Consider the following 11,655-nt stretch of genomic DNA (forward strand, 5'->3'; position numbering starts at 1 on the left):
TTAATTTATTTATATCCTGACATTGAATCGTTTTCAGATTGAAACATTTTGAACCAAACCGCCAAACATATCGATACATATCTTGTTTTTGTTATCGAAGTTGATTACGCTATGCTTACAACTTCAGGATGTTATGCTTGTTTTGCGTTGTACGATCGTACAATCATACATAACCTTTTTAATCTTCGTTACGTATCAAACGACAGCTGTCAAAACGATAGTGATGTCGGAAGAAAATTTGTCGAGTTCAGAAAATGACGGGAGAGATGCTGCAACGCTATCAGAATTATTCGACAAAGCGTTTGAGCTATTTAATAATATCAATAAAACAGACGAACCTACCAACAGTTCCAAAATTCAGGTACTAATTGTCAACAATTATGTATAATTCTTTTTAGGATCTTCTCTTTGCTCCCCAAATTGCGTTTCTCCAAATTTTGGTCGGAAATACAGTTGTTCATAAAAATCCTGCGCTCGAATTAAATATCACAAATTTTTAAATGCGCACAAACAGTTTGTATTTTTCCTACGTACATACATAATACATGTTTTTTATTTCTTTTTGCTATATGCCAGTCTGATATCAAACGTACCATGAATATGTTAGAACAAGCTACAAGACTAGTTTCTATAGTCGATATGTTTAGCCAAAATGAAAGTTTCGAAGAAGTGGCTACGGAAAACATCAAATACTTTTTACTGCCAGCGTTCCTCGGTACACTCGCTACAAAAATTTGTAATGCAGATGATCGACTGCACATCGTTAACGTAGCTGAAATTTATTTCGTGGATTTTTTGAAACGCGTTAAGACTTATGGTTTGACCAACATCGAAGTGCCCGATATTAATCCGGAGCGTGAGAAAGAAAGCGTATCCGAGAGAGTTCGAACGAATGCTGAATTAATTACCGAAATGGTAAGTCTATTCTAGGTTTACAGGTCTCTGAAGATCATTACTGTTAAAATATTCTTCATAATGATACATCTACTACATGCATATGTATTATATTTGTAGGTAAATCGACGAAACACGAAACTACAGAGATTCAAGGAGCAAAAAGAGTTGGAATCGCGTTTGGAAATTTTAAAGAAAAGTCTGTCAGATCCAAACATAGATGATGAGGTTAAAAGAGAATATTTCGTAATGCTTATCAAATTATACGTAAATTTGACAATAGAAGAACTGAACTCGTTAGCAGCCGAAAAGCCAATTTTGGAACATATGAAAAACATGGGAAAATCTGGAACCATGTCCACCCAGATTTCGCAAAAACGTAAACCACCTGCTCCAAAACTGCAACCAATTATTATCACTCGAGATGAAGTAGAGAAAAAGGTGTTTGGAGTTGGTTATCCTAGTTTACCTGTTCTTACTGTTCAAGAATTTTATGATCAACGAGTGAAAGAAGGAGAGTAAGTAGAAAGTTGCACAGTTGTACATCAATGCTTTTAACTAATTAAGATTTAACAAATATTTCAATGTATTTTTATCTTAGCTGGCCCGATCCTTCGCAACAGCATCAAACAAATTCAAAATGCTTGCAAGATTTAGTAAACAGACAAGGAATGAACAATGAAGAAGATGATATCAAAAAAGAAGAAACGATCGAAGCTGATGATCCAGAAACCTTGAGACAATTACGTGCCATGGATGAATATAAAGATACACACAGAAGAGGATGGGGCAACCGTGCTAATAGGAGTTGAACATGAAAAAATTCCATTATATTATATATATGTATGTATATACATATATACATGTATATATATATATATTAAGAGTAGTCTAGTACATAAGATTTATATGTTCTTCTTTGATCTTCTATGTGACATCATATTGGTACCATTTGCATTAAGAGATGATAAAGATGGTATACTGTTTAAAGTAATATTACGATCCGTTACGTAATAATAATTTAAAATAAAAGAATTATGCCTTTTTAGAAAAATCGCTATTTTATTTTGTTTTTCATTTTTCCATGTATCTTCGCTAGACATTGTTTTTTTTTCTTAAACAAGAATCACACGCACCTCGTAGATGCGATTCACGTCAATTTGCGATTGTCATAAACTATTCGTATTCTTTAACTAGTTATAATTAAAAAGTCAATGTTACAGACAAGTAAGTTAATGGTTAATCGTGATTGGAAATTAGCAAGAGGGAAAGTAAGGTTTGAATGTTTGAGGCATTGACTAAAGACAAGATAGACGTGATAATATATGAGCGTGACATTATACATATATACTGGCATGGATAAACACTCAAGTGACATGAAAATGGTAAGAGTGTTTCCTATAATACTTGGTAGATAAAACAATTTCCTATTGAGATTCTACTTTTGTAATTGTATTCTCAAAAATGTGAATTTGCATCAATATCTAGAGTTTAATCGTGATTATTTATTTCTACATTCACTAGTTTACATTATGATGAAATTCATATTCTAACATTTTTGCAAAAACAACTTGCTACAAAGTAAGCTTTATAGAATATCTTGCAGTTATAGTAGAATATGCCAGGTTCTGTATAATTATCTTTTCCCAGTAGTTATCAAAATAGTTTTTTTATTGGAGATATCCTTTTCATTCACATATACATAATTACTTTTATAAAAATACTTCTGTGGTATTATATCTGTAGTATTACTCTTGTTAATATGCTATATATAAAAAACATATAAACTGTTTAAAACCTTAATTGAACATTAGGAATAAATTGTTTTTTCTATGTTCATTACAGAAAAGCTGTTTTGAGAGAAGAAACAACATCCAAGATGCTGCAAGCAGCCAGCAACAACAAACAAGCAATGATCTTCTTGGAAATCATTATATAATACAAATCAAAAATGAGATTGTTAATTGTAGAATAATTATACAAAGTGTATTTAAAAAGAGTTTCAATAAATCAGAATAGTTTAACAGCATTTTACAATCTTGTTATTTATATTTTTCACTATCCGAAATCCCAAACAAAACAAAAGATTAAATTGGGAAATAATTAGGATCACTCAAGACGATTCCGAAAAATTCCAGGAGTATGATGTTATTTCCGAGAATCGTAAAAATTGTGCCAACTCCTATGCTGTCATGTTCTCCTGATAAGAAATCTTCGAAAGCTTTGAAAATTGAAGTAAAATTTAGGCAAATTCCTAGAATGTCACGTCATTTTTCAGAATCGCCACAATTCTTGGATATGACGTCATTTTCCAGAATCGCTGAATTTGTTCCACCTCCTGTGACGTCCTGTGTTTTCCTGATAAAAAAACATCGAAAACCTTGGTTCGTGAATCGCCAGAATTCCTTAAATATGACGTCATTTCCAAAAATCGCCGGATTCGTGCCACTTCCTGTGACGTCATGTTTTCCTGATACAAAATCGCAAAAGCGGTCCTACAATTTGATCGAAAATATCAACTTTGACGAAAGCCTGGAATGTGACGTCATTTCCAATAATAGCGAGAATTTTCGTCGCGAATTACGCGAACTCAATGGTGAACAAGGCTATTTTTCGAGATTCGAATTTTAGAGCTTTGTTTTACAGTTCCGCCACCTTATTTCTCGTTAAAGGATTAGGATTGGCCATACTACGATAGTTGGGCAGGCGATGAAATGATTAAACTGCTGATTAACTTTAATTAAACGTTTACTGAAATAATTCAGTAATGTACAGTGTACAAATTATATAAATTGTATAAACTCTATTACGAATATTAATATAACTTAATAATAATATAGCTTAACTCTGTGCGTCTCATGATATTCTTAACCATTAATAATTGATTCAATTCTACTTAAAAGTAATTAATATGCGAAAAAATACGATAGTCTAAATGTATATACATAATAATGTAAGTCTTGCTATACTTTTATAATGAAATTCTTATAAATTACGTTTACAAATTCGTTTACAACCCGTCTTAAAGCTATAAATGAGTATATATAGACATTTGCATAAGTGGGACGGAAGAAAAATGAAAGGCGGATGGAGAGTTGCCTAGTATTAGGCGCGTTGGATGGCTTGGCGTTACCTAAGACTTATGTTGTATGCTAGATCGTCCAAGCAGAAATTCTGGAAGCCCAGATTCGTAACAATTGAAAACTTATTTCTGCATAATTCGCATGCCACAAATTTTGTATTTTAAAAGTTGCATTTGAAGTTGTGTTTGGAAGAAAATTAAAAAACATCAACAAACCATTGCTTAGAACAGCCATGTTTGACTCAACAGTTCTTGTCAATAAAATTCGCACGTTGCAAAACCTTCTCGTCTAGTATTGCTCGTATTGTTTATCTTTGCCGTATACTACCGCTATCTTCGTGTAACAATAAATATATATCTGTCCTTATTGCACAGTATCGCTTCCTCTGCCTAATATGTGTATATTATATTCGTGTCCTTATCGCACAAGTTTGCGCTCTTTCTCTGCGAACAAACCATGTGCTGACATCTGTTGAAGGAGGAAGGAACAGCGACTTGGGGAATGCGAGGATAGATGGCACCACATGAAGTGTCCGTAGACAAAGAATACAAGATTGTGCGACAAACCATGTGCTGCCATCTACCGAAGGCGGAAGGAACAGCGACTTGGGGCATCCGAGGATAGATGGCATTACGTGGTTTGTCCCTAGACAAAGAACACAAGATTATGCGGCAAGGACAGACTATATGAACGGTCCTAGACAAAGAGGGTTGTAATGTGCAACAAGGACAGATGCGTTTCTTGTGTTCAAAGAGAGCAGTAGCATACGACATAGGCAAATATATGAATCAATTGTATGTTTTAAGCGCTCCTTTTGCGATCTTATCATCCTAATTAGCCCCCGAGCTTTCGTCCCATACTCCCTTTAACTGTAAACGGCGTGAACGAACCAAATAAATTTATTTTTTCTGAATATTATTAAAAAAAAATTACAGTACTCTTATATTTAATGTATTAGACTGTAAGACAAGTGAAGCTAATATTTCTTCTGTGTATTACAGTGCAGCGATTTGCCACTCTTTTTCGAATCGCCATTAAACGTCTGCTTTCGACTAACTCCGTATGGTGTCGCCAATATTGCACGACGTTCTATTTCTGATTCGACGATAATTCTGATTCACCCATCGCCTGTTACGAGAAGGCAATTCGCTCGCGAGTTTGAAAAGATTCTTCTTATGCTTAATTCTTCTAATAGATTGGTATCTACAGTTTCTAGATTTTTACGAAGTCATTTTGGATTTTACCAAGCTTAAATTGAATTTGAGATTTTAGTCTACTTCTATATTCCAAGTCCTTTTAGTTCCAAGTAATAAACTGAGTTACTTCTGTAAGTAGTTATCATAAAAAAGAGAATATATAGTGACTTTAATAAAATAAACAAACGAAATGTTCGACGACAAAAATAATAAGTAAAGCTAAACGAACCACATCGAATATTAGGTCTATCTTGTACTTAGTCAATGGTTTAAAGTATCGGAAAACCAGATGGCGTGAACGGTTAGATGCATGGGTGGTGGCGCAGGTGTCAGCACGAAAACAGCAATGGTGTGGGTGTGAATCAGTGTGTAAGTATACGAGTGGGAATCGTATGCGTCAGCAACAGGTTGTCAAGTTGTGAGAACACGTTTTCGCGTTTTCTATTTTCAACGTAAGTTAAATTCGGAAAAGCGGGAATTATGCAGAGGCGCGAAAATTTGTTGATTAATGTTTCGAGATAGACTCGTTAACGTCGAGTTCAGAGTGACGAGTCGAGTAGGATTTTATTAACGAGATGGTTGTGATTCAAAGGCATACACCGAATGTAATTGTTCTTGGAAGTAGCAAATAATCTCTTCATGCATGAACTGCTTATTTAGTTGTAAACAAATTTCTTAGCACGATCAAACGCTAATGAGTTGTTTCTTCCTTTGTATGCTTTCTTTCGAGGATTCATGCAACCACGTCAACCACTGTCCCAATTTAGGCTTTATTTATGGAATAAGATGATCGTGCAAGCAATGATAGGACATTCACGGATCACATCTACTCACAAACGTACGTATTTCGTTCATAAGTCTCTTGCTACGCGTGCTTTCGCGCAAAACTTTCCATCATAGAAAAAGGTTAGAGACAATAACATTTACATTTTTCGAAATCTTTGTCCATAGTTTCACTTTTCATGGAACATGCGTATGTTTACGCTTCCCTTATCTGGATCTCGACAGACAAATACGTATAATTTGCATAACGTAAGAATCTATTTGAATTTTTGTTTATTCGTATTTCGTGCCATTTTCTTTCAACATGGATTGTTTGAAAGTGTCAGCGATACTTCCTCCAGGCAATGTATATGTTAATTTGATTTGTGTCCTACTTTGAAAAGCAGATTATAAGCTTCTTAAAAAAATGTCACGATCCAAACTGTTGTAAACGAAATTACGTATCGTATCGACGTATAAAGTTATTGAACGATCGTCTTTACAAATTTATCGACGATTATGGTTATTATGATTCGAAACATTGTAAATTATCGTACGATGGTCAAAGTCTAAACGTCTTCTTATTTTTTCAGACACCTGGGAGAACAATTTTTAAATAGCAGATTAATAAAAGTAGATATCCTTCGAAGCATACGTAACAAAACTTTAAAAACTATGGAGAGGTCACAGACAACCACGTATATAGGAGGTGACAACCACCTTTTAGAGTATTGGGAAGAATATCAAAAAATGATGGAGGAAACCAAGCTGTTGGACGATTACCTCGAAGAGGAATATCCACGTAACTACGATGGTACGTAGTTTTCTATTACCGTTCATCTTTATGATTGACGGTAACAATTATCAATTAACGAAGAATCTAAATTGGCTTTCAAAGACGGCGAAGAGGAAGCTGAATGGTTACGTACAGCTGGTTTAGGACAGTTGACGGAAGCATGGAAGGCTGGAAGAGAAGTACCGCCGGACGAGTTGGGCGCAGCATTACGTCCGTTATCGCGAGCACAAGCTGAAGCAGTGAGACGTCGCGTTAAGTCGCTCAATCATACGGTGAAACAGCGTTTTAATCAACGACAACGTGTTCGTAAACCGGATATTAGAGATGTCTTTAAAGATATAGAGGTGCGAATTATAAAATGTATATTATATAGAAATTTATAAATTGTAAAAGGGAACAGCGATAGATCGATCATTTTTTGTTCGTCGGGGGTTCGTCGTTAGGCATCTAGTACTGGAACGAGATCGCGTAGTGCCACGCCCGATTCTTTAGATTCCGCAACAGGTGTAACGCCAGAGAATGCTTCGCCTCCGTCGCTGGCAACGGTTACCATTGACGATGCCCATCATACAAGGTAAGACTGGTTTGTTACGGGCTTTTCCATGCTCGTGGTCACGTCGTACACACGACGTCTTAATCGTATTTTACTTTTTAAGTACTGTTACCGTGCCAAACTTTGTATCGGTTTTTCATCAATTACCAAACGATTGCAAATACAAAGAGACGGTACGTAGAACGCCGAGTGCGCCATCGTCGGCGGTAGACACGGCGATAACATCGGGATCGGTGTTTCCTTTCGGACATGTCTCTTCAAGTGGATGGGCCGGATATTCGTTACGAGGAGACGTTGCTAACGATTCAGGTATTTGACGTTGCAACGATACACTTTTCCCGATTCTTTTTTACATAATCATAGAATCACAAGGGCACGTTACGTTCATTTATAGAAGGAATTCAGCTGACAAGCTACCAGAGATTGGGAACGATACACGTGTCGAAACCCAGTATACAAAGACGAAGCGGAAGCGATCCTAGCGAAGTGGCAAATGCGACGGACTTAGGCGACGCTATCGAGAACACTCCAACGGATACTACGTTGAGGTGTGTTTCCAGGTTTTTAGGTCGCAAAATTTTAATCGAAGTATCGTATCGCCTCGACTGATAACGTGATTTGGATTACGTATGAAATTTTAGAAGAAATTCGGGGAATCACGCAACGGTAACCCGAAGTCATAGCAGTCTGTATGGATTAACAAGACCAGTGGACGAACGTTTGATTACTCATCCGTTGAATCGAACATCCTCTCACGGTCACTTGAGTTTCGAAGAAATGTGTAGAACGAACGAAGTAAACTCGGAAATCTGGAAATCGGAAGCTCTTGCTTTGGCCGACGATGTACAGAATCGGCTGGGAGTAGAAACGCTTACGCAGCGAGATTTGACCAGGTTACAAGCGTTACTGTGGCTTGAACTTACCGCGGTATTCGATAAATATAATCTACCATTGAAAAAGCGGAAACCGAATAAGCGTCGGACGAAAGGTTCGCATCGATGCTGGTAAACTCCTTAACCAAAAAGTAAGACTCGATGTTATAATTACTGAACACCGTTATATTCGTAGCTGGAAACTTGTTCGGGGTTTCGTTGTCGACTCTTTTACTTCGAGACAGTCAATTATCGTCCGAGGAGAGTAATATTCCACTGGTATTTCAAAAGGTTCTTAACGAATTAACAAGACGAGGCATAAAAGAGGAAGGTATTCTTCGCGTTGGGGGACACAAGCAAAAAGTACATTTTCAACAAATCGAAATTATCAACGAAGATCGATATGCTAAGTACATACGTATGGAATAAATGACGCTATCGTTGTTTCGTTCAGGTCGAATCGATGTGCAGACAGTTGGAAATGGATTTTTATTGCAAGCCGAAAGAAATGGACAAGTTGTTTAAATGCATGTCGTGCCACGATTTGTCGGCAGTTTTGAAAAAGTTGTTGCGTGACCTGCCACAACCGCTACTTACCGTAGAGCTTATCGACGCTTTCTACCAAAGTCACGGTAAGTTACGAACGTGTTAAGCTTAAGATGTTTTCCACTTTCGGTCTACTAGCGCTCTCGTTTCATTCGATGCGCTAGATTTCGAAGAACGTCGTGCGCGCGCTTCGACGCGTCACTTTCTCTCTTTTGCCATATATTTTATTAAATAAAAGTTTTTCTTTTTACTCTGGTATGCGCAGGAGTGAAGGATCGCCAGGAGTTGTCGCACGCATTGAACTTGCTCGTACTATTGCTGCCGATAGAGAACCGGTGTACTCTGAAGGCGTTGGTTAAATTTTTCGAATCGATCGTGGAAAATCAAGCGTCGAATAAAATGTCGATCCACAACGTAGCGATGATAGTAGCACCGTCTTTGTTTCCACCGCGATACATTCATCCGCGTGATCGTACCGATTTGACCGCTCAGCTTAATATGGCTGCCATATGCTGTCAGGTAACGGAAGTTCTTCTCGTTAACGGGAACAAACTGTGGTATGTACCGAACGAACTTTTGAGTCAGTTACACAGACATTCCGAGGAAGAAAGATATCGAAAGTATAGAAAAAAGTTTTATTGATGTTTGTAAGATTAGAAGGAGGGGAAAAAAAAGAGGATAAGATAACAAAAGAGAAGAGGGGCTTGTCCGTTTCGCTTTAATAAGTTAATCGATGGATGAATGATTTCTGAGAGGTCGTTGCCGGCAGTTCGGTTGATCGCGTTAGGACTCTTAGAGCCGAGCGACACAACCCTTAGCCCATAATGCCATCGCAATGGCACGGAATTACATAGTTTGCTAGTCGGCGATTAACGTAATTTGAACGTATCCGTGTACGCGATGATAATTGGCAACCGATCGTTCGTTCGAGACGCGATTAGTTTTATCGATTTTCACGCTCTTCAAGGTGCGATAGGAAGAGATTCTATAGGATATCTTTGGATATGTTTGCGTCGATGAGAACAACGGTAACGTTCGTAAGGTGAAGATAAAGTTTCGTCTGCGATCGATCGATCGTACAGCATTTCGAGGTTGAACGTGCCTGCTGCCTGCAGCGTGTTGGAAAAGCCGCGTTATTCGCTCTGGTGCTACGTTAAATGGAAATGCGAGTTAAAACGCGAGTCGGGACGAAGCTACGAATAATTAACGAATTTACAGATTTATATGTCGCGCAACAGCGTGACTTAAAAAAAAAATATGCGTCGTACCGTGTGTGAGTATCGTAATTTATTACTAACGATAGAGCGTGCGTGCGCGTTCCTGTGTGCGTGTGAAGATTTTGCAATTTATAGCACAGCTATGTGGTAATATCTAGTTTATTTTCTAACCGCATCTTCTCCACATCTTTCCGATTTTACTTACAAACGCGTATCGATAATTTATCGTTACTCGTTTCGTAATATTGCTCGAAGCGAACGAACGAAACGCTCAACGAATCGTCGCAGATTTTCGCCGAACGTTGACGCGTACCGTTTCGCGAACTCTGCCTTTCTTCCATCCTCTTTGATGCGCCATATTACTGTAAGCGATTGTACATATCACCGAACGTGAGATCGTTACATTTGCGTGAATAAAGTGCCAAAGAAAATAAATGCAGATCGCAATTCTTTCATCCAGTGTTGGCTCCTTGTTGCATCTCCGTGACGAATTTTTGCAGCGAGTAAGTGAAAACGTTTCACGTGGTAAACGCTTTTTACGCAGTGGCTTGCGAAGGACGGGGAAAAAGGGGAAAAAGAGGGGGAAAGAAAAGGGAAGGAAAGAACGGAGGGAAATAACGGAGATTACGTTGCGGCGCGGTGACTAGATTTTTACGACAGGGAGGAAGATACACGAACACAGGGTGGAACGAACGATCGAGTCAGCGCACAGACGCGATCACTTTTTCGAGGTCGACGTCACCGATAATAGGTGCGAAAAGATCGTCGGCTAGTTCCCGGGGGCAGGATCCCGTCAAGATGGGTAGGACGAGCATAAGTTTGGCCATCCTGGCCGACGATTCGGTTCTACCAGCGAGATGTCGAACCAGAGCGTCCACTGCGGTGTCCGTTGCTCGCGACGTCAAACGTATGCCGTTCGCCGTCTCGGCGATCTCTGAATTTCCAAGGGGTGGGGGAAAAAAAGAAAGAAGCTTTAGAAAAGAGGAGAAAACACTGTCGTGGCGCGGAACGTTGGAAAAAATGGTGCTGGTAGTTGGCGAAGATCGTAGACGCGCGTATCGTGCGTAAAAATAATTGATTACCGGGTCGACAGAGGATCAAGGTTTCCAGAATCGAGAGCTCGACTCGATCGGGACGCAAATTAGAGATGGTGGCTCTTGCCGAGGATACAGCGTGATGGCGATGGTGTTGGGCGTTGTCGCCGTGTCTGTCAGCCGAGAGGATCGTTTTCGGAAAATTAGTCAAGTCGACCGGCCAGATCGCAGCTCGCAGAACGAACGCCGCAGCCCATCCTCTTCGAAGAATCTTATTCTGCTCGTCGAAAGCGAGCATCGAAAAGTCTGGATGCTGGCGAGCGGCTCGCACGGTCGCGAAGAATATCCGTGCCGCGACTTCGTATCGTATCGTGTCTCCTGGAAGCAATTGCGCCTCGTTAGCATCGCGCGTCCCCCTCGTACGATACCATCGCCTCGCCGGTTTTTCTCTTTCGTTTTGTTTCTACCGTTTCTACCATGCGACCGTTCTACTCTGCGATTTCGTTTACCAGCGACGAGAATCGTAGGCACTCGAGGAGAATAGAGGATCCGTCTCATCGACGAGAAAGAGAGTCCGTTATCGTCGACGTTAACGTCGGTCGCGTGATATCGCATCGTTGGGTTTGCAGCGACGGCCGCCTCCTTTGCGATTAGAATCGGTGCTACGATTCCTGGGTCCAAAGAAGATGAAAGAGATACCAA

The 11,655-nt window shown here is 39.1% G+C and overlaps 3 protein-coding genes across 7 annotated transcripts in view; 2 read left to right on the plus strand and 1 right to left on the minus strand.

Annotated features, from left to right (window-relative positions):
* Nucleotides 1–116: 116 nt before the first annotated feature.
* Nucleotides 117–2,923, plus strand: LOC100743643 (immunoglobulin-binding protein 1). Of its 2 annotated transcripts, XR_004462675.1 has the most exons (6): nucleotides 117–361; nucleotides 577–915; nucleotides 1,015–1,412; nucleotides 1,496–1,737; nucleotides 2,118–2,279; nucleotides 2,740–2,923. XR_004462675.1 is itself a non-coding variant. In XM_003493430.3 (5 exons), exons 1-4 carry the CDS (start codon nucleotides 134–136, stop codon nucleotides 1,704–1,706), a joined length of 1,176 nt encoding a protein of 391 aa, XP_003493478.2. In that variant the 5' UTR covers nucleotides 117–133; the 3' UTR covers nucleotides 1,707–1,737; nucleotides 2,740–2,923. The 2 variants fall into 2 exon arrangements, 1 of the variants encoding a protein (XP_003493478.2); XM_003493430.3 differs by lacking the exon at nucleotides 2,118–2,279.
* Nucleotides 2,924–5,450: 2,527 nt separating this feature from the next.
* Nucleotides 5,451–10,354, plus strand: LOC100743764 (rho GTPase-activating protein conundrum). Of its 4 annotated transcripts, none has more exons than XM_012391656.3 (11): nucleotides 5,451–5,542; nucleotides 5,941–6,011; nucleotides 6,529–6,749; nucleotides 6,834–7,075; nucleotides 7,175–7,305; nucleotides 7,388–7,593; nucleotides 7,679–7,832; nucleotides 7,926–8,272; nucleotides 8,353–8,519; nucleotides 8,611–8,788; nucleotides 8,968–10,354. In XM_012391656.3, exons 3-11 carry the CDS (start codon nucleotides 6,611–6,613, stop codon nucleotides 9,342–9,344), a joined length of 1,941 nt encoding a protein of 646 aa, XP_012247079.1. In that variant the 5' UTR covers nucleotides 5,451–5,542; nucleotides 5,941–6,011; nucleotides 6,529–6,610; the 3' UTR covers nucleotides 9,345–10,354. The 4 variants fall into 4 exon arrangements, with proteins under 4 accessions (XP_012247079.1, XP_012247080.1, XP_033179551.1 ...); XM_012391657.3 differs by having other exon boundaries at nucleotides 5,452–5,625; XM_033323660.1 differs by having other exon boundaries at nucleotides 5,452–6,011.
* The window catches only part of LOC105681506 (photoreceptor-specific nuclear receptor), a 2,944-nt gene continuing 1,502 nt past the window's right edge, over nucleotides 10,214–11,655 (minus strand). Inside the window, exons 4-6 of the mRNA XM_024371105.2 lie at nucleotides 11,463–11,655; nucleotides 11,002–11,331; nucleotides 10,214–10,853 (exon numbers count right to left, since the gene is read on the minus strand). Of these exons, the coding sequence (XP_024226873.1) occupies nucleotides 10,621–10,853; nucleotides 11,002–11,331; nucleotides 11,463–11,655 (756 nt within the window). The 3' untranslated portion in view covers nucleotides 10,214–10,620. The remainder of the gene's footprint in view (nucleotides 10,854–11,001; nucleotides 11,332–11,462) is intronic.

Source organism: Bombus impatiens, unplaced genomic scaffold (assembly GCF_000188095.3).
Source record: "Bombus impatiens unplaced genomic scaffold, BIMP_2.2 scf_1096, whole genome shotgun sequence".
NCBI lineage: Eukaryota > Metazoa > Arthropoda > Insecta > Hymenoptera > Apidae > Bombus > Bombus impatiens.

Coding starts and splice junctions, on each gene's coding strand:
- LOC100743643 (XM_003493430.3), top strand. CDS start 134: ATGCTTGTTTTGCGTTGTACGATCGTACAATCATACATAACCTTTTTA. Junction 916..1,014: donor CTGAATTAATTACCGAAATG/GTAAGTCTATTC, acceptor TTATATTTGTAG/GTAAATCGACGAAACACGAA. Junction 1,413..1,495: donor CAACGAGTGAAAGAAGGAGA/GTAAGTAGAAAG, acceptor TTTTTATCTTAG/CTGGCCCGATCCTTCGCAAC.
- LOC100743764 (XM_012391656.3), top strand. CDS start 6,611: ATGGAGAGGTCACAGACAACCACGTATATAGGAGGTGACAACCACCTT. Junction 7,594..7,678: donor AGACGTTGCTAACGATTCAG/GTATTTGACGTT, acceptor GTTCATTTATAG/AAGGAATTCAGCTGACAAGC. Junction 8,789..8,967: donor CGCTTTCTACCAAAGTCACG/GTAAGTTACGAA, acceptor TGGTATGCGCAG/GAGTGAAGGATCGCCAGGAG.